Genomic DNA, 25,715 nt, shown 5'->3' with positions numbered 1-25,715 from the left:
CATACCTTGCATACAGTAATAGCACACATACCTTGCATACAGTAGTAGCACACATACCTTGCATACAGTATGGTGAGAAACACGAGGTAGGGACTACAAGGGTGAGAATGAGGTTAGTGCGAAGTTAGATGAGGGCAACTATTCGGCAAGTGGAATTAGTTTGTTACTGAGTTAGGTGGTTGGCTTCCCTACCACCCCTAAGTTTGCAGCTGCTGAGCTGAACACAGCCATGATTGGCAAAGTCATGCAACTGCAGTTCTCTGCAGCTCCTGGTCAAACACAATCTTTTATTCTCTATTACATGTTTACTTATGAACAGTGTACTTTATTTCACCTGCTCTTCTTGTAATTTGTATTTTGAATATAAAGAGGCTAATATATTTATAGAGTTGCCAGTTGTCCTCCACAAAAATACTGGGCAATCTGTTGGTGCCTGGATACAGTAGGAATAACCAGTGCATCCTCAAAAAATTCTACCTTAGTCCCACTCTTGAACCCACCATGTATATTATTCACAACTGAGCAGTCATTTTATCCCTTGGTTGCCAGTAACATACAATAAATAATTTGACCTCTTTGGCTGCCAGTAACACACATAAACAGAAGTGATTTCATCCCCTTAACTGACCCTCACTTATTTCTGCTTCATATTTGTAATGTGTTGAGGTATTGGAGCCATTTTACATTTAGCTAACACATAGGGACTTTAATCCCTTTGCTACCAGGAATTAAAGAAAAACTTGCCCAAAATACCGGATCATTTTTAGCCTTTTTGCTATCACTCCATTTAAACAGAAATAGAGCCTATTTTTATTTACCTGTCAAAACTATATATATTTTTTAAGTAGACAACCCAAGGTATTGATCTAGGGCACTGATTTTCAAACCTGTCCTCAGGCCTTTCCTAACAGCGATCATTACATAGGGCACTTCCGTTCCACCCTTTTTCTGTAGTGCAGCACCTTATCCCTCCCTTTCCCTTCAATTTTTTGTTCTGCTGTGTAGGTCCCCTCCGACTCCCTCCTCGATCTTGCTCCGTTAGCAAATGAAGACAGATGCCTGCAGCTAAGGAACAGCAGAGACTGCTGCCGCTTCCTGAAGCTGCAATGTAGAGCTACGTTACATGGTACGAAGGGCTTGTACCGCATGATGTAGATCTACATCATATTGGCTTAAGAGGCTAAATAAACTAGATATTTAAGTGTCCAGATTTTACTTAACAGCCTGCTAAAATACTGGACTGCCCGGTTGCATACTGGACACCTGGCAATCCTATATATCTGTTGCTGAATAACCAATAGCAAAGGAGATAAGATGAACAGTGGTAAAGAGGTGCCCAAAAAAACAACAAAGCAACATTTATTGACAATATGACATTAAAAAATACATTAATTTTTTATTTTGCATGCTGATTCTTTTGTAATGCCATGTGCCACTTCTGATATATATACTATGTGTGTGTGTGTGTGTTTGTTTGTATATAGATAGATAGATAGATAGATAGATAGATAGATATTTAAAAGGTATTTTTTTTACAACATATGAAAATAAACATACTATACTATATATTTAAAAGCTGAAGGAGATTGCCATGTCTGTCTGAAAGATTGTTGTGTTTATAAGAAAACAATATTCACCTTGTATGAATGACAAAGGTATAATCAAAATCATTTTTTCTCCCAAGGTCATTAACATAATAAATGCGGCCCAAGAGAACAGTCCTGTTACAGTCGCAGAGGCTCTGGACAGAGTTCTGGAAATTCTCCGTACAACAGAACTCTACTCTCCGCAGCTGGGCACCAAAGATGAAGATCCGCACACCAGTGATCTTGTAGGAGGTCTGATGACTGTGAGTTCATTGGGAACGTAGCAACTGAATGTGTATAGTATTACTCTATGTTGTGCCAGTCTGTATAGTGCAAAATAATCTAGACACCAGGATTTCTTGCCCTGAAGATCTTGTAATAAAATGTTATTACAGAATGGATTTGGTTGCTCCAGCCTCTGCATACAAGTGTAGAAACATAAGTTCTAGGCAACAAGAATCCTTAAAGGAACGATTTACTTAGGCAAGCAGCTAATAAGAGTTTATTGTTTTCATAGATTCTGCATGAATACCCTTTCAAATGGGCTAGGGCTGATTTCTTTTGTTTACATAACTTTTCTATAGCCAAATACGGCAGTATATATGTTTTAGTGTAGCTGTCAGTTTCAACAGGCAAACTCATTTCAAATGACGCAATAAAGGTAGAGGAAAACAATTTATTATATTCCGGCAGATAATTAGATTACTAAGAACACATTAAAGGGCAGGGAACTTTACAATGCAATGTCTCTTAAAAAATCCCCTTATTCTTAATGTAAGCAGCCAAATAGTTAATTTGCTACTGAATACATAAAATAAAATGTCACTTGTTTTCTCTGTCTCAAATTGACATTTTTGACGGAATTAATACGCACATCAGTGCATTTCATGTGTGAATAGAAGCATTTCTGTGATGCATATAAATAAGCAAACCTGCTTCCAGTAAAATCTAGCTGTTTCAGTAAGAGCTTTTATTATGAAGGGGCACATGAAGTATATATCTAGATAAGCTCTATACACTGGCATTTTAAAACCAATGAGGCAGCTTAGAGAGCTAGTATGGCATGCAAAACATGTATGTTTAAAATAATGATGGGGAATAGAGGCGCCACATAGGGTAATAAGGTAGAGAACAAGCCTGCTTGTGTGTCAGGGCCCCCTCCAGAAAACTACTCACATAAGAGGCAGAACAACCGGAGTGCCTATCCGAGCAATACGGGACCAAAGAGTCGCCCGAAAGACTCAGGTGAGATGCCCAGACACCAATGTCAGAGTGCGCGGAAGGATACAGCAGTCACCGACACAACATGCTCTCGAAGGGTCAGGGAATCACAGGCTTTCGGACAACCAAATGGGAGTACAAGTTGGCGGTACCTGAGTAGCACAGGCTACAATAGGTCAGTAATGCAGACCAATAAGGACGGAGCAAGTAGTAATAATAAAAAGTGTGAATTTTATTGAACACACTAGAATAACAGCAAAGCGTTTCTCAGCATATAAAATTGCTGTTTCATCAGGCTGTAAGTTAAAAATGGACTACTTGCTCTATATAAAGAACCTTTTGGCCAATCAGCTCATGGTGTCATTGCACACCCACTATTATGTCATACGTCATAGCATATGTTAGCCAAGACCTATATATTCTTATGACAGACAGAATCAGGTTGGGAGCAATGTGTATACAATGACACCATGATCAGACCGGAACATACTAATACATATAATGCATAGAATAGGATATATGTTAACACACAAGAAAAATATATATATAAAATATATAAAATACATTAGTAAAATTAATAACATCACAATACAAAATAAAAATATATCATTAAAAATAATGGTTAAAATATATTAGTAACATATCGACCCTAGGAGTGTCTGGCCTATTGTTAAATGTATAGAAAAAGACCTCAAATCAGGCTAGAAATTATGGGACAGACTCGAATTCGGATATCAGAATTAAAAATATGCTATCTCAAGTAGACTTTTGTAGTGGGTACTGGTGTCAAATAAAAAGACCACTCAACTTCATTCCACAGAAAAATAGCTCCGATGACACACAAAAAAAATATAGAATAATATATATAATCTATATTCTGATGCCATAACTGTCAATGCATGAAAGTCTACAAAGGTTCAGTTCTGTAGAAAACAGAGCTCAGAGTGTGTACTAACCAATATGATAGTATAATAAGTTCAAGTTACCTAAATCTCCAATCTAGAAATAATGGCTCAATACGTAATGACATAGAAACATATGCAGTGACAATCTACCAACGACTGAAAGGAGACAAACCTAAATCCAGATAAGTTAATCAAAGGCGGCTAAATCAATATTAAGATTGAGGCCTAGTGGTTGTAAACTTTGAAGTACATGAATCCAATAAGTCTCTCTCTGTCTCAACCTAAACAAACGATTGTATAAATGAGACTTGGGAATATATTCTATAGGTGTGATAGAAAGGCAATTGATGTTGCCATTATGTACTAGATTACAGTGTCTACGGACACTATGTTTCTTATAATTGTTGGTAATATTACGTACATGTTCTGACCATCTGATACTAATCCTCCTGCAAGTGTGCCCAACATATTGAAGCCCACAAATGCAGGATAGAAGGTACACAACGTACTGGGATGCGCAAGAAACATGACCGATTATAGAATATCTATGGCCAGTCACATTGGATTTAAAAGTTTTATTGCTATGTGTAATATGAACACAGAACTTACACCTCTTAGCTCTACATTAGAAGACGCCATGAGATTGGGATCTGAATCCAATCTCTGTTGGAACCTTTATCTGCTGATGTTTGACAACTTTATTGGGTGCCAGAATAGTTTTCAAGTTAGGAGCCTTCTTATAAACAATCTTAGGTTTAGATCCAATTACTCCACCTAAAATGGGGTCCTTTGTAAGAATACTCCAATATTTGGTGATGATATTTCTTATTTGTTGATGATTAGAGTTATATTGAGTACTAAAGAGCGGACACTTATCAATCATATTTGATTTAATATTGTCTTTATTGGAAGGGTTCTGAAAATACCAGTGTAGTACAATTGCGGCGCACGCGCTTAAATTGACCATATGGTACATTGCGCTTCAATGGAAGGTCATGGTTACTGGTAAAGTCAAGGTTGCTAGTACCACCCACTTCAATATGTTGGGCGCACTTGCAGGAGGTTTAGTATCAGATGGTCAGAACATGTACGTAATATTACCAACAATTATAAGAAACATATGGCTAGATTACAAGTCTTGCGTTAGCCTTAAAAAGCAGCGTTGAGAGGTCCCAACGCTGCTTTTTAACGCCCGCTGGTATTACGAGTCTGGCAGGTACAGGTGTACCGCTCACTTTTCTTCCGCAACTCGAGCTTACCACAAATCCCCTTATGTCAATTGCGTATCCTATCTTTTTAATGGGACTTGCCTAATGCCGGTATTACGAGTCTTGGAAGAAGTGAGCGGTAGACCCTCTCCTGTCAAGATTTCTACCGCATTTAAAAGTCAGTAGTTAAGAGTTTTATGGGCTAACGCCGTAACATAAAACTCTTAACTAAAGTGCTAAAAAATACACTAACACCCATAAACTACCTATTAACCCCTAAACTGAGCCCCCCCCCCCACATCACAAACACTTAAATAAAGTTTTTAACCCCTAATCTGCCGACCGGACATCGCCGCCACTGTAATAAATATATTATCCCCTAAACCGCCGCGCTCCCGCCTCGCAAACACTAGTTAAATTTTATCAACCCCTAATCTGCCATCCCTAACATCGTCGACACCTATCTACATTTATTAACCCCTAATCTGCCACCCCCAACGTCGCCGCTACTATATTAAATTTATTAACCCCTAAGTCTAACCCTAAGTCTAACCCCCCCAACTTAAATATAATTTATATAAAACTAAATAAAATTAATACAATTAAATAAATTAATCCTATTTAAAACTAAATACTTACCTATAAAATAAGCCATAAACTAGCTACAATATAACTAATAGTTACATTTGTAGCTATTTTAGGATTTATATTTATTTTACAGGTAACTTTGTATTTATTTTAACTAGGTAGAATAGTTATTAAATAGTTATTAACTATTTAATAGCTACCTAGTTAAAATAAGTATAAATTTACCTGTAAAATAAATCCTAACCTAAGTTACAATTACACCTAACACTACACTATCATTAAATTAATTTACTAAATTACCTACAATTAACTACAATTAAATTAAATAAACTTAAGTACGAAAAACAACAAACACTAAATTACAGAAAATAAAAAAAAATTTAATTTTTTTAAAACTAATTACACCTAATCTAATCCCCCTAATAAAATAAAAAAGCCCCCCAAAATAATAAAATTCCCTACCTTATACTAAATTACAAATAGCCCTTAAAAGGTCCTTTTGTGGGGCATTGCCCCAAAGTAATCAGCTCTTTTACCTGAAAAAAAAAATACAATACCCCCTCCAACATTAAAACCCACCACCCACACACCCAACCCTACTCTAAAACCCACCCAATCCCCCCTTAAAAAACCTAACACTACCCCCTTGAAGATCACCCTACCTTGAGCCGTCTTCACCCAGCCGGGCAAAAGAGGACCTCCAGAGGGGCAGAAGTCTTTATCCGATCCGGGCAGAAGAGGTCCTCCAAGCGGCAGAAGTCTTCATCCAGACGGCATCTTCTATCTTCATCCATCCGGAGCGGAGCGGGTCCATCTTCAATCCAGCCAACACGGAGATCCTCTTCAAACGAAGCCCAAGCGAAGAATGAAGGTTCCTTTAAATTACGTCATCCAAGATGGCGTCCCTTGAATTCCGATTGGCTGATAGAATTCAAGGGACCCATTTTGGATGATGTCCTTTAAAGGAACCTTCATTCTTTGCTTGGACTTTGTTTGAAGAGGATGCTCCGTGTCGGGTGGATTGAAGATGGACCTGCTCCGCTCTGGATGGATGAAGATAGAAGATGCCGTCTGAATGAAGACTTCTGCCGCTTGGAGGACCTCTTCTGCCTGGATCAGATGAAGACTTCTGCCCCTCTGGAGGTCCACTTGTGCCCGGCTGGGTGAAGACGTCTCAAGGTAAGGTGATCTTCAAAGGGGTAGTGGTTTTTTAAGGGGGGATTGGGTGGGTTTTAGAGTAGGGTTTGGTGTGTGGGTGGTGGGTTTTAATGTTGGGGGGGTATTGTATTTTTTTTTACAGGTAAAAGAGCTGATTACTTCGGGGCAATGCCCCGCAAAAGGCCCTTTTAAGGGCTATTTGTAATTTAGTATAGGTTAGGGAATTTTATTATTTTGGGGGCCTTTTTTATTTTATTAGGGGGATTAGATTAGGTGTAATTAGTTTAAAAAAATTTGCAAAATGGGGAGAGAAAGAGGGAGGCAGAAAACCTCTCTGCTTAAAGATCAGGATTTTTTATTATCTGTAGGCCCTTCTAATATATATATTCAGTAGTCAGTAGTTTAGCCTATATTAAACACAAGTAGAGCAATAGGACCATATAGAAACCAAGAATCCCTTAGCACTAATTTGTTCTTTGTTCCCAAATAAAAATGACATTAAGTATGAAATCTTTTTTGCCCGCCAGACAATAATGTTTTTTTTCCAAGGACAGGACATGATTTAATTCAGCCTCCCATTGTTGAAATGTGGGAGGATGCTGTAGTTTCCAAAGTCTAGGTATAATGCGTTTGGCACAAGTGAGCATTAGTTGTAACAGTTTTTTGCGATAAGCGCATCCCACATTGGGGATATGGTTAAGCAAAATCATGGGGGCTGTAAGGGTATTTTGTGTGCTTAGTGTGAGATTGAGGCAATGTTCTAGCTGGGGCCAAAATGCTAATAGCTTAGGGCAGGACCACCATATATGAGAGGTCGTGCCAACTTCTCCACACCGCCTCCAGCAACCAGAGTTGGCCCCTGGGAATATCTCATGTAATTTTTGGGGAGTAAGATACCAGCGTGAAAGAATTTTATAATTTAACTCAGCTAAGGACAGGGAGACAGAGGAAGAGTGAGTCAGGCGGATGCCTCATTTCCACATGTCTTTTGGGAATTGGGTCTGAAGTTCCAGCTCCCATTTGTAGGTGTATGCAGGCATTTTATAAGGGGCTGCATTCTTGAGCATCTTATATGAGATGGAAAGGTGAGTTCTGCTAATGTCATGGTTCGTGCAAAGTCGCTCAAAAGGATAGAGTGTGCAAAGGCAGTCTTTTTTACTCGGGCAGTCAAGTATTGCTTGCCGTATTTGAAAGTAAGAAAACCAGTTATGAAACGGTGGACCCAATGTGTCTCTCATGGCTAATCTTTCCTTTATTTGGGATGACTCTGTTAGTAAGTAGATAGGAATATTTTTGTGTAGTACATCTTCAAGGCCACAAGGGAACTGACCCTGACTAAAAACAAGGTATTATTTAATAGAGGAGTCATAGGCGAAATTGGGGTGGAGAGTGTGTTAGGTCGGTGAATAATCATGTCCCAAATAGTAAGTGTTGTTTTGATGCAGTCATTGTCCAAAGTCGAGGGGGGTCTGTGCTGCTTAGGAATCCAACAGACAATTTAGATGGGGAATTATGGTTCCAAGCTACTATTCGTGCCAGGTGTGCTGCCTGATAATACTGAGCTAGATTGGGGACTTTTAGCCCACCTTCCTCCTTATTTAAGTAGAGGGTATTGCGAGATATTCTTGTTTTTTTATAGGCCCATATGAAAGATTCCAGCAATCTTTGCTGGGTAGACAAGTAATTTTTCGGAATGGAAATAGGTAGTGCCTGAAATAAATATAAATACAACCATCATTTTTATCGTGTTAATTCGGCCCATCCAGGATAGGTGGCCCTGTTTATGCCAAGAGTCTAAAAGAGAGAAAATATTAGTTTGGAGCTTAACATAATTCTCGTAAAACAGATCACGAGGATTTAGCGGGATAGTCAGTCCCAAGTATCTGAGGGAGTTGGAAATAGTGAAGGGAGTATCATTTAACAGAAAAGACAGGTCTGTAGGGCTTACGTAAATGGGTATAATGCTTGATTTATCCATATTTATTGAGTAATTGGAAAAACTTTTATATGTCTCCAGCACATGTAGTAAAGCCGGTATAGAGGTTGATGGTGACTGTAATGTGAATATGATGTCATCCGCAAAGAGGAGGCATTTCTGTGAGACCTTGCCAAAGGACATACCAGCGATATTCGAGTTCTCTCTGACCTGAATTGCCAAAATCTGTACTGTGATAGCGAACAAGAGGGGGGACAGCGGACATCCTTGGTGTGTGCCATTCGATATTTGGAATGACTGGGATATTGTGTCGTTAACTCTAACCCTGGCATGAGGATTATTATATAGGGCTTTTATTCTAGTTATGAATTTGTCCGAGAGACCAAATTTTGACAGGGCCGACCACATGAATTGCCAGTCAACCCTGTCAAAAGCCTTCTCGGCATGAGTGGAGAGAAGAACAAGAGGGCTTTTGTTTTCATGTGAGGCGTATAGTGCATGAAGTACTCTAGTAGTGTTGTCTTTGGCTTCATGGCCTCTAATGAACCCAACCTGGTCTGGATGTATAATTTTTGGTAGTATAAGATTGAGTCGATTCGCCAATATTTTGGCATAAATTTTAATATCAACATTTATCAGAGAAATAGGTCTATAATTGCTGACTATGTCTTTCGGTTTATCGGGTTTAGGGATTACTCTAATCATGGCATCTAGCAATGGTCGAGAGAACGAGAGTCCCTGGTCTATAGACTGGAACAACTCAAGTAAATGGGGGCTAATATTTCCTATAAATAATTGATAAAATTTTACAGTAAGGCCACCCGGATCAGGTGATTTGCCTGAAGGAATGGATTTAATTGTATTTGTTATCTCTTGTAGTGTTATTGGAGAATCTAAGGAATTTAAATCATCAGCTTGAATTACGGGGACATCAATAGAATCAAAATATGACTTCATTTTGTCATGCCTTTCTTGCTCATTTACGTTTTGGAGGTTATATAGGGAAGAATAGTAGGAGACAAAGCTATTAGCTATATCGTCATTTTTAGTGTGAATTTTCCCTGAAGGGTGTTTTATGGATTGAGTATATGTGTTAAGTCGCTGTTTCTTTAAGCATGCGGCCTGCTTTATTAGATTCAGCAAAAAACTTAGCTTTAGAGGTCAGAGCTCGCATATGTGCATTTTCAATTAGGAATTTATTAAGATTGTCCCTGGCCTCCCTCAAGTCGGCTAATTTTTGTGGGGATTGCGGATCCTGCTTATGTGAGTGTTCTACAGTGGAGAGAGTGTTGGTTAGAGAGGTGAATAGGGCGGACCGCTGTTTGTTAAGCATCGCTGTAAGTTGTATAAAAACTCCTCTAATGTAACATTTGTAAGCTTCCCAATTATTTGTGACTGTGGTATCAGAAGACACATTAAACTGAAAATATTCATCAGTGTATTTAGATATTTGGTCAAGAATGTAATTGTCTGTAAGAATGCGGTCATTAAGTCTCCAATTCAGTCTATGCTTGGGTTTAGTCGACCATCCGAAGGTGGTTTTTACTAGGCTATGGTCTGACCAGGATGTGTGTGAAATCTTGGAGTCCACTAAGTTTGTAATGAACGCTTGATCACAAAGAATGTAATCCAGCCTCGAGTAAGTGTGTTGAGGGTGGGAAAAAATGGTATAATCCTTAGTGGTGGTGTTAACTAATATCCATGTGTCAAGTAGAGTGAGTGACTGTAATATAGCATTATTACTCTTAATTTGAGTGTTTCTGAGGTAGGATTTGCCTGTCGATGTATCAAGAGTTGGGTCAAACGGAAAATTAAAGTCCCCTCCCACTATAATCAGACCTTTAGCCATGTCAAGAAGTTTGTTCGTATTAGGATCCTACCTTCTGTATCTGTGAATTTTTGTAATAGTTCAAATGGCGTATTGCGTCTGAATAATGTGCAAATTCCATTATGTCTGGTTGGGCCTGAGCTTAAGTAATATCTGTCATAGTGTCTAGAAGGGAGTGTTGGTTCATGAGTTTTTTTAAAATGGGTTTCCTGAAGCATTACAATGTCCAGATTCCTTTTATAAAAGTCATATAGAGCAATAGATCGTTTCTCTGCGGTCAGGAAACCTTTAACATTCTGAGTGGCGATGTGCATTATACCTTCATATGCGGGAGTTGTCATTATATAAATTTTAGGTGGGGCTGTTGTCTAGGTATGAACAATTATTAAAGTGCAGAGAGAGAATCAATAATCTATAAAGACTAAAAATAGGGGAGGGGGGAGTGGGTGTTTCAAAAGATAAAAAGCCGGACTAATACCGCGTGTTATGGAATTAGACGTTTTTATTAATAGCGTATATAGGGTTAAATTAGATTGGAGGCTGTTGGACGAGCTGGATGCTTATTTGCTAAATGGGTTTAAGAAAAATAGAGAAAGAGAGAAAAAAAAAAAGAAAGGCATGTACCTAGACGCATAGACAGATGCAAATTTGAATAAGAATTTAACCAGATCAGCTAGTACATAACATCAGTCTGTAAACAATTTAAGAACATGCATAAGTCATATAACAGCAATACAGTTGATAAAAAAAAAAAAACAGACATCCTGACAAGTGCTAAGAAACGCTGACTATTAGTTAACTGGGTAAGCCTATGTAACTAGGCTCGTCAAAATATAGTGAGAGCTCGGTAAGAAGACATCTGTGTACCTTGTATAGATATATTTCAAACTAACATATCAGGATAGCATAACAAGGGTGCAAACAGTTGAACAGGTTAAACTAAGAGGTGCCAAAATTAGTATCATATCGCCCCTCATTAAACTGGTATATGAATGTAATGTTCATTAGAAAAATAACCAGTACTGAGCAAAGTCCAGCAGTTAATTATGTGTAGTCTTTATTCTACCTAGAAAAAGATAAAACGTTAGGTGAACAGAGTAAGTTAGTAGGCAAAAGAGACATAGTTACGTGCCACATTCTCATGGAGGTTCAGTGTCAGCAGTGGGCAAGTTAGTTTGTCTTCTTTTATTTTGTTTTGTTGCCGAATCCAGCCAAGGGCGTCTCTGAGGCTTGGGAATATCTTGTTTGACCAAAGCTGGGGTTTGCAAAGGGGAGTCTTGTGTTTCTGGCGGCGGAATGTTCATTAGTTGGCAGAATTGTTTGATGTCCTTTATAGAGCTGCATTCAATCTTCTTTCCATTTTTAAACGCAATCACAGAAGTTGGAAATCCCCATCTGTATGGAATCCTCAAAGTACGGAGATGAGATGTTAAGTTAGAAAAGTCTCTGCGTTTTTGGAGAGTCCGTGCTGACAAGTCTTGAAAGACCTGGATCCGTTGGCCTCTAAACATAATGGCCTGCTGTTTCCTGGAGTAATTGCATATCACTTCTCTATGTTGAAAATTTTGGAAGTTGACAATTATGTCCCTGGGCGGTGAGCCATCTGCAGGTTTAGGGCGTAGAGATCTGTGGGCTCTGTCAAGGACTATATCATGGATGTCAGACGAGTTGTTTTTTGCTAGCTCTGAGAAAAAAGCCTGTAGATAATCCTGAATTTCGTTGTTGAGTACTGTTTCAGGGATCCCTCGGAATCTCAGGTTACCCCTTCTAGAGCGATTCTCCAGGTCATCCAGTTTATCCTCCAGATCAACCATATGCTGTTGGTGTTGAGAAGCTTTAGCAGAGAGACCTGCCAATTTTTGAGATATCACATACTCATGTTCCTCAAGGGAGTCCACTCTGCAGCATAAATCAGAAATGTCTTTTTTAAGGTCTGCGCATTCATCTTTAATACATGACTTGACTTGTTCAATAAGGGCCTCCATCGCTCCATAGGTGATAGGATCATCTTTTCCCAGTCCACCTGCCTCTGTTTGGAGGTCTACAGTGGCATCAGCCGCATCACATGAGCTATCATCTTGCGATGCCTGTACTAGGTCAGAATCTTTATTAGGTTTGTTTTTGTCTGTATGCTTGAAAAAAGAGTTCATAGCCCCCTGGCCCGCCAGTGTAGTTTTCTGCGATTTATCACTTCTTGTTAGCTTCTTTTGCGACATTTTGAGGGGTAGAAGAAGAAAAAAACCTATGTGATAGAGGAGATAATGTCCCTTTAAATCCGTAGGAACACACAGCACCCCAGGGAGTTTGCTCTCACAGAGCGATAACGGTAAAAGGGAGGAGGTTATGACCCACTACTACTGCGAGCAGTGGGAAAGGGGGGGGGGAGTGTGTGTCCTATTGCATAATAAAGAGCCAGCAAGAAAAAAGATGAAAAATGGGGGCTCTTAAAATGTATAATGAATATTGACTCGCAGTTCTGATCCACCAAGAGAGAAATGCAATTCCCTAGGTTTCTGTGAGATCTGTTGCCAGTTATAAAGTATGTCTGTAGGGCAATGGCTGTTGAATAAATCTTTGCACCGTGTGAGCTCAGATTAAGGTGCGCTGCAGAGTTCTCTTGGCATGATAATAGAGTGACCGTAGTCATAAGAAACCCCACGCTGTTGATAAGGGTCAATAATAGCAGTTATATTTTAAATTATGTAGACCTTCCGGTATAGGCGTTGGTGGTCACCGCAGTTGCAGAAGCAATGGTAATCGTAGCGACACTGTCAAGCACCCTTGATGACCTGCTGGTGTGACAGTCCTGGTTTGTTTTACGCAGGTAGTGGTGCGGGATAGTCAGGAGTCAGCAAAGGCCGCAATGGCATTGTGTGACGCAGGTAATAGATGCGTAGGTTTTCAGGCCAGTACCTCAGGGCCGTTGACAGATCCGAAGCTGATCCTAGTAAACTGGTGCTAAATGCTCACCATATGTTCCGGTACACTATTATCTGCTCTGCGTCCTGATAGCACTAGGCTTGCGGCATTGAGATGCTTTTATATCCAGCTCGCTTACAGAGCTTCAGTGTATTGCGGCCATCTTAGTCGGCTGCTCGCTCTGCCCCATCCTGAGTATTTTTTATGTACTTTTAGACACTAGTCTATCACAATATTAAAGGGACAGTAAACTCTAAACCCTCAATTAAATAAGTAAGAAATTACAAGTTTTCTTGAAGGCATACATCTTAAAGTGACAGTAAACTTAAAAAATAATGTTAGATAATTCTGCACATAGTAACATTATCTTAGCTTCCCGTGGAAAAAAAAAAGATTTTAGCCTCCAAAGTTAAACTTCAGATAGAAAATTAAATTTTTGGCAAATGTCCAATTTACTTAAATTTTCAAATTTGCTTCATTGTTCAGCAGTGCAATAACTAATGGGAGCTAGCTGAACACATTGGTTTAGCCAATGACAAGGGGCATATAAGCCCCCATTCAGCAGCTAACTCCCAGTAGTGTATTGCTGCTCTTGAGCCATGGGGTTTTATGTCCCTTTAAGTATTTGCAAACATGCCTGCACCTTCATACGAACGAAAAATGGATTTATTCAGGACATATAAAAACAAAACAAAAAATTCTTATTTTCGAAAAAAAAAAAAACTCTTGGGGGCCGATTTATCAATGTCTGTCTGACATGATACTCTGTAACGCATTTAACATTGTACAAGCAGTTTACCAGAACTGCTTATGCAATGCCGCCCTCTGCAGACTCAAGGCCAGTCGGCCGCTAGCAGGGGGTGTCGTATAGGATCAGGCAGATTGCAGACCCCAGCCTCAGAGGCAGCAAATCAGTTATGGAGCAGCGGTCTTAAGACCGCTGCTTCATAACTGCTGTTTCTGGCGAGCCTGAAGGCTCGCGCAGAAACAGGGGGCATCAAGCTTGATCATTCGGCCCCATAGACACTACAAAAAAATATATTGGCTTTAATATCCATTGAATCCAAAGAATGCATGCTCTATTTACTTAAAGGGGAAAAAAATTAACATAGTAACATAGGTTGAAAAAGACCGAAGTCCATCGAGTTCAACCTATACAAATCTAAAATACTTACAAAAAGCTTCAGTTAAATTTAAATAATCCCACTAAATGGTGACCCATTTAATACTAGCAATCATATCCATGAATTTTGTTTCTAGACAGAAATGTATCCAAACAATTTTTAAATGCATCTAGGGTATTTGCATTCACCACCTCCTTTAGTAATGAGTTCCACAATTTTATTGCTTTTACAGTGAAAAAACGTTTCCGTTGCAGGAGATTAAATCTCCATTCCTCCAACCTTAAATTGTGACCTCTTGTCACAAACAATTTTCTTGGAATAAACAGAGTTTCTGTCATCTCTGTATATGGGCCTTGAATATATTTATATAAAGTAATCAAGTCACCTCTCAAGCACCTTTTTTCTAAAGAAACCAGACCCAGTTTGGTTAGCCTCTCCTCATAGCTTAAATTCTCATTTCCCCTTATTAGCTTTGTGGCCCTTCTCTGAACTTTTTCTAGTTCTGCAATATCTTTTTTTGTGATCGGTCCCCAGAACTGCACTCCATACTCAAGGTGAGGTCTTACCAGGGATTTATATACTGTAGTGAATTATGTTTTCCTCCCTTGAATCAATGCCCCCTTTTTTTTCATTTTTAATACATTTTTATTGAGGTTATGAGAAAACAAATTGTGAAAATACATGTTACAGGAATATTTGAAAGCATATTCACTTGCTTACAATATAATACTGCAAAGGAATAAATAAACATTTACAGTCAAAAATTTTCAAAGAAGAAGACAGTTTGGTAGTGGTGTATAACAAGCAAAACTGAAACCTCTTTTTTGTTTAATGTTTTAAATCCCTCTCATATTACAATAAGTCACTCTTGGACCCATATTTTCTAAACTAGCATCTAGAGGGAATAGAATGAAATATAAGGTCACTCTTAGACCAATGTTAGCTTATACAATCTTAATGCAATATGAGACAGTTTTTAAAAATAGTAAATACAATGAAGATATCTAAATACTAAAGTAAAATGTAGATTTGTAAATAACATAAGAGTAGCAATATCAGTAAAGTTGAGCGCTCAGCATAAAACATTGATAGGCGCATATCTAGAGAACCACAAAGTCCAATTATACATGAATACTTGAAAATACTGTGGGGGAAGGTCTTGTTAAGAGAGTTCTTGTTACCACTAGCTATATGTATATAGGCAGCAATATGTTTTATAATAAAAAAATAAGCTGGATCTAAAGATCTCGGCTTACGGATCAGGGAGCTGCAAAACTCTCTCACAGAATTCCACTCTTTTGTGAACACATCATGAAGCTCAGAGAAGTGGGAGTGCAGAATCACCTCCACTTCCTGCAGCAATAGCATGGCTGCAGCTTCCCTTTTAGTAGCAATCTTCTGAATATATGATGTTCCGTCGGTCTGGATATATAAGCCAGAAGGTTGTCAGCAGGAGCGCTCTATTTGGTGCAATGTTAGGTTTCGCTCCACCGGATTAGTCGTCTAAAATGGCGGCTCCAACCTCTTAAATTGATAAGAAGAATCCTCAAAACCCCTTAGGGTGAACTCATATGTTGACATAAGGTGCAGGAATCTGATTAAGCTGAGCCGACTTTCCCATTCAAGTATAATGGAGTTGGTCTGTAAGATGGTGTGGTCACTCATAGGCTAAAAACGTGATCCAAAAGCTGATGTCTTGGCTTGTCAGTGTTCAATGGGGTATAATAGGCACACTGGGATAAAAATTAAATTTGTATATATAGATTAATCCCCATTAATAGGCTTTGGATGTAAGAGCTCCAAAGGGACACGTCTTGCCGCTTCAGCTATAGGCTCCGCCCCCATCAATGCCTCTTTTAATACATGCTAGTATCTTATTATCCTTTGTAGCCACTGCCCTGCATTGTACACCCATCTTTAGCTTATTATTTATTACTACTCCCAAATCCCTTTACTCCATTTAAATAATACATTGCCTGCTTATTTTTCCTTCCAAAATGTAGAACCTTGCATTTTCCCGTATTAAATCTAATTTTCAATTTAACTGCCCATACTTCTAATTTTTGCAGATCCCTTTGTAACGAAAGTTCATTCTGCTCTGACCTAATGACCTTACTTAACTTAGTATCATCTGCAAAAATAGAGATGTCGCTATTTAATCCTTGCTCCAAGTCATTAATAAAAATATTAAAAAGAACAGGGCCCAGTACTGATCCCTGGGGGACTCCACTGATTAACTTTGTCCAATCTAAGTATGATCCATTCACTACTACTTGTTGCTCCCTATCTTTTATCCAGTTATTTATCCATGAGATAACATTTTCAGCTCATCTTAGTCCCTTAATTTTGTACATTAATCTCTCATGAGGCACTGTATCAAATGCCTTTGCAAAATCTAAGTATATTACATCAACTGATTCCCCTTTATCTATATTTTTACTTCCTTCCTCATAGAATCTAATTAGATTAGTTTGACATCATCTATTTCTCATAAAACCATGCTGATTTGAACTCACAATCTTGTTTACACGAATGTGCTCATCAATATAATCCTTTATAATCCCTTCAAAAATCTTCCCCACTATTGGTGTCAGACTAACTGGTCTATATCTTCCTGGATCATCCCTGCTTCCCTTTTTGAAGAGTGGCACCACATCAGCTTTACGCCAATCCTGGGGTACCATGCCTGATGATAATGAGTCTTGAAAAATTAATTATCTATAACAGTGCTAAATTCCCGTAAAAACCTTTGGTGTATTCCATCTGGGCCTGGAGTTTTATTTACATTAATATTATCCAGTTTTTTCCTGATATCATCTATACATAACCCAATTAATGGTATGGGCTGGCATGTTCTATTTTGTTCCAAAGTATTGTCCATTGGTTCCTCTCTTGTGTATACTGAAGAAAAAAACTGCTTTAGTATCTCAGCCTTCTCCCTGTCACTGTTAACCATGCTACCTTCCACACATTTTAATGTACCTATATTGTCCTTCTTAGATTTTTTGCTATTTTTATACTTAAAGAACCTTTTAGGGTTTGCAATTCATTTTTCATTTTCAATTTTGGCTAATTTGATTGCTTTTTTGCATTCTTTTGTTATATTCCTTATAAATATGTTGAGTCAGTACTATTTTCTTTGAATAATTTAAATGCCCTACGTTTTTTTCCTAAATTCTCTTAACACATTTATATTCAGCCACATTGGCTTGGATTTTTTACTTTTATAACCATATGGTATGTGTTGATATGTATATTTATTTAGCAAAGTTTTAAATGTTATCCATTTATCCTCTGTATTTTTATTAGAGAATACTTTGTCCCAATTTATGTTATTTAATGATTTCCTTAAATTGTTGAATTTTGCTTTCGTAAAATTAAAAGTCTTGGTTAAATCTTTAAGACACTGCTTATGAAAAGAGATTTCAAATGTGACCATGTTATGATCACTGTTACCCAAATGTTCTTTGACTTCTCTGTATGATATTATGGGGCATATTTATCAAGCTCCGTATCAAGCTCTTGATGCCCCTTGTTTCTGAAGACCGCTGCTGCATAACTTGTCCGCCTGCTCTGAGTTGGCGGACAGAAATCAACCCAATCGAATACGATCGGTTTGATTGACACCCCCTGCTAGCGGCTGATTGGCCGCAACTCTGCAGGGAGCGGCATTGCACCAGCAGTTCACAAGAACTGCTGGTGCAATGATAAATGCAGACAGCGCATGCTGTCGGCATTTATCGATGTGCCGCAATGTGCAGCGGACATGATACGCTACTTTGTATCATGTCCGCTCGCACATTGGTAAATATACCCCTATATCTTTATTGTTTGACAGCACTAAATCCAAAATATCTTTACTCGTAGTTGGCTCCTCTATTAATTGTGACAAGAAGTTATCCCTGAGAACATTTAAACATCTATCCCCCTTAGCTGAATTACTAGTTTCATTGGCCCAGTTTATATCAGGGTAGTTAAAATCTCCCATAATTACAGCACTGTTATTAGCTGTAATTACAAATTAATTGTTTTAAATGGCAAATTTCAAGCTTAGAAATCTTTATTATTGTGATGTCTCTTCCAATGGCCTACAAGTGGCTGCTGCAATGTAGTGCTTCTGTATCTGCACTGGATTGGCTGTAAGCATATACCTGTATAGGTGTGTATGTATATTTATATACAGCTATAATCCAAGAATACTTTTATTTTCAAAATATTAAACACATTATATGGTATCCAAAAGTACAAATACATAATTAAAATTACAATCATACTGATATAGCTGTTTTACGAGTTTTACTTGTATAAATTGATTTAAAAGATTACTTTATCGGTGAATACTGTAGCCCTATCATTATATTATTAATTTCTTGGGTTAGGAAATGTGCTTTGATGTTTTATGCAATAATACATAAAATAGACACTTTGAGGCCTATTTATGATGCAGCCGTTTTCGCGCGAGCCTTCAGGCCTCTGAGGCGGTGGACAGCAAACATCCCGATCAGATATGATTGTGATTATTGACACTCCCTGCTAGCATGGACGCTAATCTACAGGGGGCGGCATCGCACAAGCATTTCACTAGATGTGCATCGATGTGCATTTATCGATGTCAGGCGGACATGATCCGCTACAGCCCGAACATGATAAATCGGCCCAAGGACTTGTATAGCAATACATAGCTCAAAGCTCAAAGGATGTTGCAGTCAAAAGTCCTATTCATGAATCACTTGGAGTTACTGTTGGATCTTATGTAATGAGATTTAATGAATTAGTGGGAAAGCCTTATGTGATCTATAGGAATACACAAACAAGGTAGGTTTTTAGATTATACTACTGTTTTTATTGCCCAGTGGCTCAGTAATGACCAGTAACTGCGCTCAATTGTAACTCTTTTTGTTTTTTTTGTCTTGTTTTCCAGGATGGCTTAAGAAGGCTTTCTGGAAATGAGTATGTTTTCTCGAAAAGTAAGTTTTGTACCTAGCAATATGTTGTTTGTGGGCAGGGGTATTTCTTGACCAGTTAGGAGAATTATCAAAACAATGGAGAATATTGCTTTTATCTGCAGAAAATATAAAATTGTTCACATTTTTATGAAATGATATCACCAGATGTAAACTTACTTTTGCATCTCTCCCAACCATCCCACAAGCTGGATTGTCACAAATTGGGAGGTAGGGCCTATGTCCCACTTGCAGCCCCTCTGTGTTTGAGGGGACTGGCCAAGCTCTGCCCATGCCCAGACATGACATCGGCCCTGCCCCAACAAATGAAGTATGTTTACGTGTGCATCCTTCATATTGACAGCACAGACAGATGCTAGTAAATGTATTGATTTAAAATCAATAAAGGTTTTATCCTTATGAAATGCCACTTCAGCCAGGTGTACCAGAACATGAACTAAGCCTATTTGGCCTAGTAACATCCTTTTAACACAGAAAATCAAACTCCACCTCTCATACAGCAACCTATGCAGGATGTGTGTGATTGAGCAATAATTAGGTTGAATGCACAGAATTGCTAAAGATAGGAGATTATAAACTCCTGATATGCTTGTGACCCACAGTGACTGGGTTTGAGCAATCATAATCTGGCAATATAAAATATATTATTTTTCTGTTGCAGTAAGAGGTGAGTTTTTATGACATCATGGTGATAAGCCAAAAGCTAAAAACATCAGAAAATAAATTTCACAGAGAAGAAGCTGATTTTAATAGCAGGGAACAAAAATTGCTTTTTATTTGCTTAGAAAGTAGATGCTAGAATTCTCCTTTCAGGCTACCTTGCAGAACCATATAGCTTGTATGCCAATCTAATTGAGCTCACAGTGTTGATGTGTAAAATTATTATACACAAACACCCTGTACAACAACCTGTACTGTCAGATTGTCTGATCAGACTTTTAGTTAATTACGGGAATGTTCAAAATTGAGATATACAGACCTGAGCAGCTTAAGAGACTTTCCAATTTATTTCTATTATACAATTTTGAATAGTCATTTTATATGCACACTCTCTGAGTCATCAGCTACTTCTGAGCCTACAGTGTATTCCTATATGAGTCTATTATTAGCTGATGGCTGTCACATGATACTGGGGGTGGCAAATTTATATAAATTTTGATAATTTTTAGAAAAAATCTGTTTATTTAAATTCATAGTAAGTGCTATTTTGTTGTATTTTTATTAGGCATTGGTTGGTTATGTTTTTATACTATATTTAATGGTCCTTTAATAGTCATATGCATTTGGTAACTTAGTACTTTGTCAAATACCAACAAATAATGTACTGTACACCTTGTGTGCTCCAGACATGAATCAAAGCCATAGTCACCTTCCAGTTCCAATGACCATCAGTGATGTTCCACCTCGTATAGCACAAGCGCTGGATGGCGAGGAGAACTGGGACTTTAACATATTTGAATTAGAAGCTGTAACACATAAAAGGTAAGACAATTTTGCTTTCTAGGTATGATGCTATTTTTTCCCTTAAGGTTTTGAAATAGATTTATTTTATATAAAATTATGTGAACGTGGTAAAAAAAAACAAAACAACAACTACAAATGCAAATCATTTAACAGTAAAGTCAATATAGGAGTATACAGTCACCCTTTTGAAACTTTCCACCGGTGCTCAAAGGGTTAATGTATAAAAGATTAATCTTCAAAATTCAAGTGCAGCCACTATCCAGACAGTTTGTGTATCAGAAGAAACTACAACACATAAGTGAGAGAGGGGCATCTCCAATTCAAGTGTTTCATCTAAATACTGCTAACTTCCCTGCGGCTAACCCAGGACCATCTGAATTTTGTGGAGAAGCAGAAGATCTGATTCCCCAGGACGAATGGAAGCCAGAAAAAAAAGCAGGAATGTAAAGCTTAGTAGCCGGCCCATTTTTGGTTCAGTGCCTGGGTTACGCTTGCTTATTGGTGGTTAAATGTAACCACCAATAAGCAAGCGCTATCCAGGGTGCTGAACCTAAAATGGTCTGGCTCCTAAGCTTTACATTCCTACTTTTTAAATAAAGATAGCAAGAGAACAAATAAAATTGATAATAGGAGTAAATTAGAAAGTTGCTTAAAAATGCATGCTCTGACTCACGAAATAATTTTTTTGGGGTTTAGTGTCCCTTTAACAAAAATGATAGGTATGTTTTTTACTCGATTACATTGTGCAGGACACAGATCACATCTGTCAATTAGCAGAAGGATGTGATCAACTGTTGCAGTTCAGAAATATGATGCATGTAGATGGTGCGACTACTTGTAGCTCATGTTTGATTACTGCAACTGACATTCAATCAGTTGAGCCATTGAAGCCTTTATTCAAGCCTTAGTTAGACATAAAATATTTGACACTGACAAAAGGACAATTTATTTGGGTTTTACTGTTGTTGTTTACCTTTGTTATTTCTTCTAACTATATAAAAGACGTTAATTAAAGTCTACCATTGATATTTGGCTTTTTTTCCACTACTAACTCAATGTTAAAGGGTACAGTAAGTACCTTGTAATTACAAGACATTTCTCTTGTGTTGCTAGAGAATAGCATTTCAGCCAAGTCTTAACGTTTTCAAAACAAATTAACCTTATGTTACTGTAATTATTTTTTAATAGCCAAACTCCACCCACCATTTGTCTTATATGAAAGAGACAATCTGGGATTTAATATGCAGACAACAAGGCTAGCTATGTTCATAAAGTTAGCATAAAATGACTTGTTTTGCAGCTATCATCAGTTAAAAGCCAATTAGAGATAGATATGTAGAAGACTTAGCCTTGAGAAGTCAGCAGAATGTATATCAAATCAAATCAAAATCTCAAGGTGTTTACTGTCCCTTTAAATATTCAATTTGCAAAAATAACTTTTTTAATTAAATAGTTAAAATGTATATGGTATAATGCACGTTTCCTTTATTTTACAGGCCACTAGTTTATCTTGGTTCAAAAATATTTACCTCTTTTGGAGTCTGTGAGTTTTTGAATTGCTCAGAAGCCACCATGCGCTCCTGGTTACAGATGATTGAAGCCAATTATCATTCATCCAATTCTTACCACAACTCTACACATGCTGCCGATGTTCTCCATGCCACTGCGTACTTCCTTCAAAAGGATAGTGTGAAGGTATCTTGAATGTTTTATGGCAGTAAAGAGGAATGTATAGAGGGGCTTATTTTATCGACATTTATCATAATTAGTGTCTGTTCTGAAAGAAATCTGTCTTTTGATTATTTACTAATAATCTATTGGTATATGTATGGTAGTCTGCTATTAGAATTAGAATAAAATAGAAGAGCATGATATTAAATTGTCTGAATAATGCAGCATGTTTTACACTGTAGATACCTGTAGAGACTCACACTAACTGACTTATGCACACGACTGTGCCAGACAATCCAGTAACTGGCCCTGGTCCTGCAGCTTCTATGAATACTTCCTCTTGTGTGTGATAACGCCTAGGGTGTCTGCTGTTATGGCTTGTGCTCGAGGAAAGCCTGGTGTCTGCTGTTATGGCTTGTGCTCGAGGAAAGCCTGGTGTCTGCTGTTATGGCTTGTTCTTGAGGAAAGCCTGGTGTCTGCTGTTATGGCTTGTTCTTGAGGAAAGCCTGGTGTCTGCTGTTATGGCTTGTTCTTGAGGAAAGCCTGGTATCTGCTGTTACGGCTTGTTCTTGAGGAAAGCCGTGTGTCTGCTATTATGGCTTGTTCTCAAGGAAACCCTGGTGTCTGCTGTTACAGCTTGTTCTGAAGGAAAGCCTGGTGTCTGCTGTTATGGCTTGTGCTCGAGGAAAGCCTGGTATCTGCTGTTATGGCTTGTTCTCAAGGAAAGCCTGGTTTCTGCTGTTATTGCATGTTCTTGAGGAAAGCTTTGTGTCTGCTGTTATTGCATGTTCTTGAGAAAAGCCTTGTGTCTGCTGTTATGGCATGTTCTTGAGGAAAGCCTGGTGTCTGCTGTAATTGCAAGATCTTGAGGAAAGCCTGGTGTCTGCTGTTATTGCATGTTCTTGAGGAAAGCCTGGTGTCTGCTGTTATGGCATGTTCTCGAGTAAAGCCTGGTGTCTGCTGTTATTGCATGTTCTTGAGGAAAGCCTGGTGTCTGCTGTTATGGCATGTTCTTGAGGAAAGCCTGGTGTCTGTTGTTACGGCTTGTTCTCAAAGAATATGTTACTCATATTGTAGTTTGATTAAAATCAACCATTATAGAAGCTTCTGATGTCACTGGTAATTGGTATGTATTTATTTTCCATAATGGTATGAGCATGCTGGGACATAAAAGGTCAAAATGAGGAGTGGTTCCAAAGACTAAATGCAATAGATGCCATTTCAGTTGAAAACGTGCATCTTAATATTTACCAACAATAAAAGCCTGGTGTCTGCTGTTATAGCATGTTCTTGAGGAAAGCTTGGTGTCTGCTGTTATGGCATGTTCTTGAGGAAAGCCTGGTGTCTGCTGTTATTGCATGTTTTTGAAGAAAGCCTAGTGTCTGCTGTTATTGCATGTTCTTGAGGAAAGCCTGGTGTCTGCTGTTATGGCATGTTCTTGAGGTAAGCCTGGTGTATGCTGTTATGGCATGTTCTTGAGGAAAACCTGGTGTCTGCTGTTATAGCATGTTCTTGAGGAAAGCCTGGTGTCTGCTGTTATGGCATGTTCTTGAGGAAAACCTGGTGTCTGCTGTTATGGCATGTTCTTGAGGTAAGCCTGGTGTATGCTGTTATGGCATGTTCTTGAGGAAAGCTTGGTGTCTGCTGTTATAGCATGTTCTTGAGGAAAGCCTGGTGTCTGCTGTTATTGCATGTTCTTGAGGAAAGCCTGGTGTCTGCTGTTATTGCTTGTTCTCAAGGAAAGCCTGGTGTCTGCTGTTATTGCATGTTCTTGAGGAAAGCTTGGTGTCTGCTGTTATTGCATGTTCTTAAGGAAAGCCTGGCGTCTGCTGTTATTGCATGTTCTTGAGGAAATCCTGGCGTCTGCTGTTATTGCATGTTTTTGAGGAAAGCCTGGTGTCTGCTGTTATTGCATGTTCTTGAGGAAAGCCTGGCGTCTGCTGTTATGGCTTGTTCTCGAGGAAAGCCTGGTGTCTGCTGTTATTGCATGTTCTTGAAGAAAGCCTAGTGTCTGCTTTTATTGCATGTTCTTGAGGAAAGCCTGGTGTCTGTTGTTATTGCATGTTCTTGAGGAAAGCCTGGTGTCTGTTGTTATTGCATGTTCTTGAGGAAAGCCTGGTGTCTGCTGTTATTGCATGTTCTTGAAGAAAGCCTAGTGTCTGCTTTTATTGCATGTTCTTGAGGAAAGCCTGGTGTCTGCTGTTATTGCATGTTCTTGAAGAAAGCCTGGTGTCTGCTTTTATTGCATGTTCTTGAGGAAAGCCTGGTGTCTGTTGTTATTGCATGTTCTTGAGGAAAGCCTGGTGTCTGTTGTTATTGCATGTTCTTGAGGAAAGCCTGGTGTCTGCTGTTACAGCTTGTTCTCCAGGAATATGGCACTCATATTGTAGTTTGATTAAAATCAACCATTATTGAAGCTTCTGATGTCACTGGTAATTGTTATGTATTAATTTTCCATAATGGTATGAGCATGCTGGGACATAAAAGGCCAAAATGAGGAGTGGCTCCAAAGACTAAATGCAATAGATGCCATTTCAGTTGAAAAAGTGCAACACAATATTTACCAAAAAAAAAAAAATGTAATACAGTTGAAAAAAAAGAAAAAGTTCTACACAGAATTTAGATTTTAAGTATTTCTAGTAACTCCTTTTTAGACAATACTGGATGGTATTTAAATTTTGATTCTGGCACAGTCCATAATCTCCATTTATTAAGCTGCAAAAGCAGCTCCAGGGCCCCAACATTTCAGACTCACCTTGAGACCACTGCTACTTAACTTCTTCACTACCTAAAGTCTGGCAGAGATCGGAAGGATTGACAGCAGCACGTGCGCAGGGGGCGGCATTGCACAAGGCAAGGCTGGGCGGACGAGGTTGATTATAGTGAACCTCAATCGCCCACCAGATGATTAATGGAGCCTTATGTCACTTAAATGGACATTAAACCCATTTTTTTCCTTTCTTGATTAAGAAAGAGCATGCAATTATAAACAACTTTCCAATTTACTTCTATTGTCTAATTTGCTTCATTCTCTATCCTTTGTTGAAAATCATATAAATAGGCTCAGTAGATGCTGATTGGTGGCTGCACATAGATGCTTCATGTGATTGGCTCACCCATGTGCATTGCTATTTCTTTAACAA

General features: G+C 38.5%; 1 protein-coding gene across 1 annotated transcript in view; it reads left to right on the top strand.

Annotated features, from left to right (window-relative positions):
• The window catches only part of PDE8B (phosphodiesterase 8B), a 493,644-nt gene that overhangs the window by 417,501 nt on the left and 50,428 nt on the right, over nt 1–25,715 (top strand). The window contains exons 14-17 of the mRNA XM_053701380.1: nt 1,685–1,849; nt 19,395–19,440; nt 20,784–20,919; nt 22,398–22,596. Coding sequence (XP_053557355.1) covers nt 1,685–1,849; nt 19,395–19,440; nt 20,784–20,919; nt 22,398–22,596 — 546 coding nt within the window. The remainder of the gene's footprint in view (nt 1–1,684; nt 1,850–19,394; nt 19,441–20,783; nt 20,920–22,397; nt 22,597–25,715) is intronic.

Source organism: Bombina bombina, chromosome 2, assembly GCF_027579735.1.
Source record: "Bombina bombina isolate aBomBom1 chromosome 2, aBomBom1.pri, whole genome shotgun sequence".
NCBI lineage: Eukaryota > Metazoa > Chordata > Amphibia > Anura > Bombinatoridae > Bombina > Bombina bombina.
Note: the sequence above shows the minus strand (reverse complement) of the source record. Positions and strands in the feature narration are given on the sequence as shown.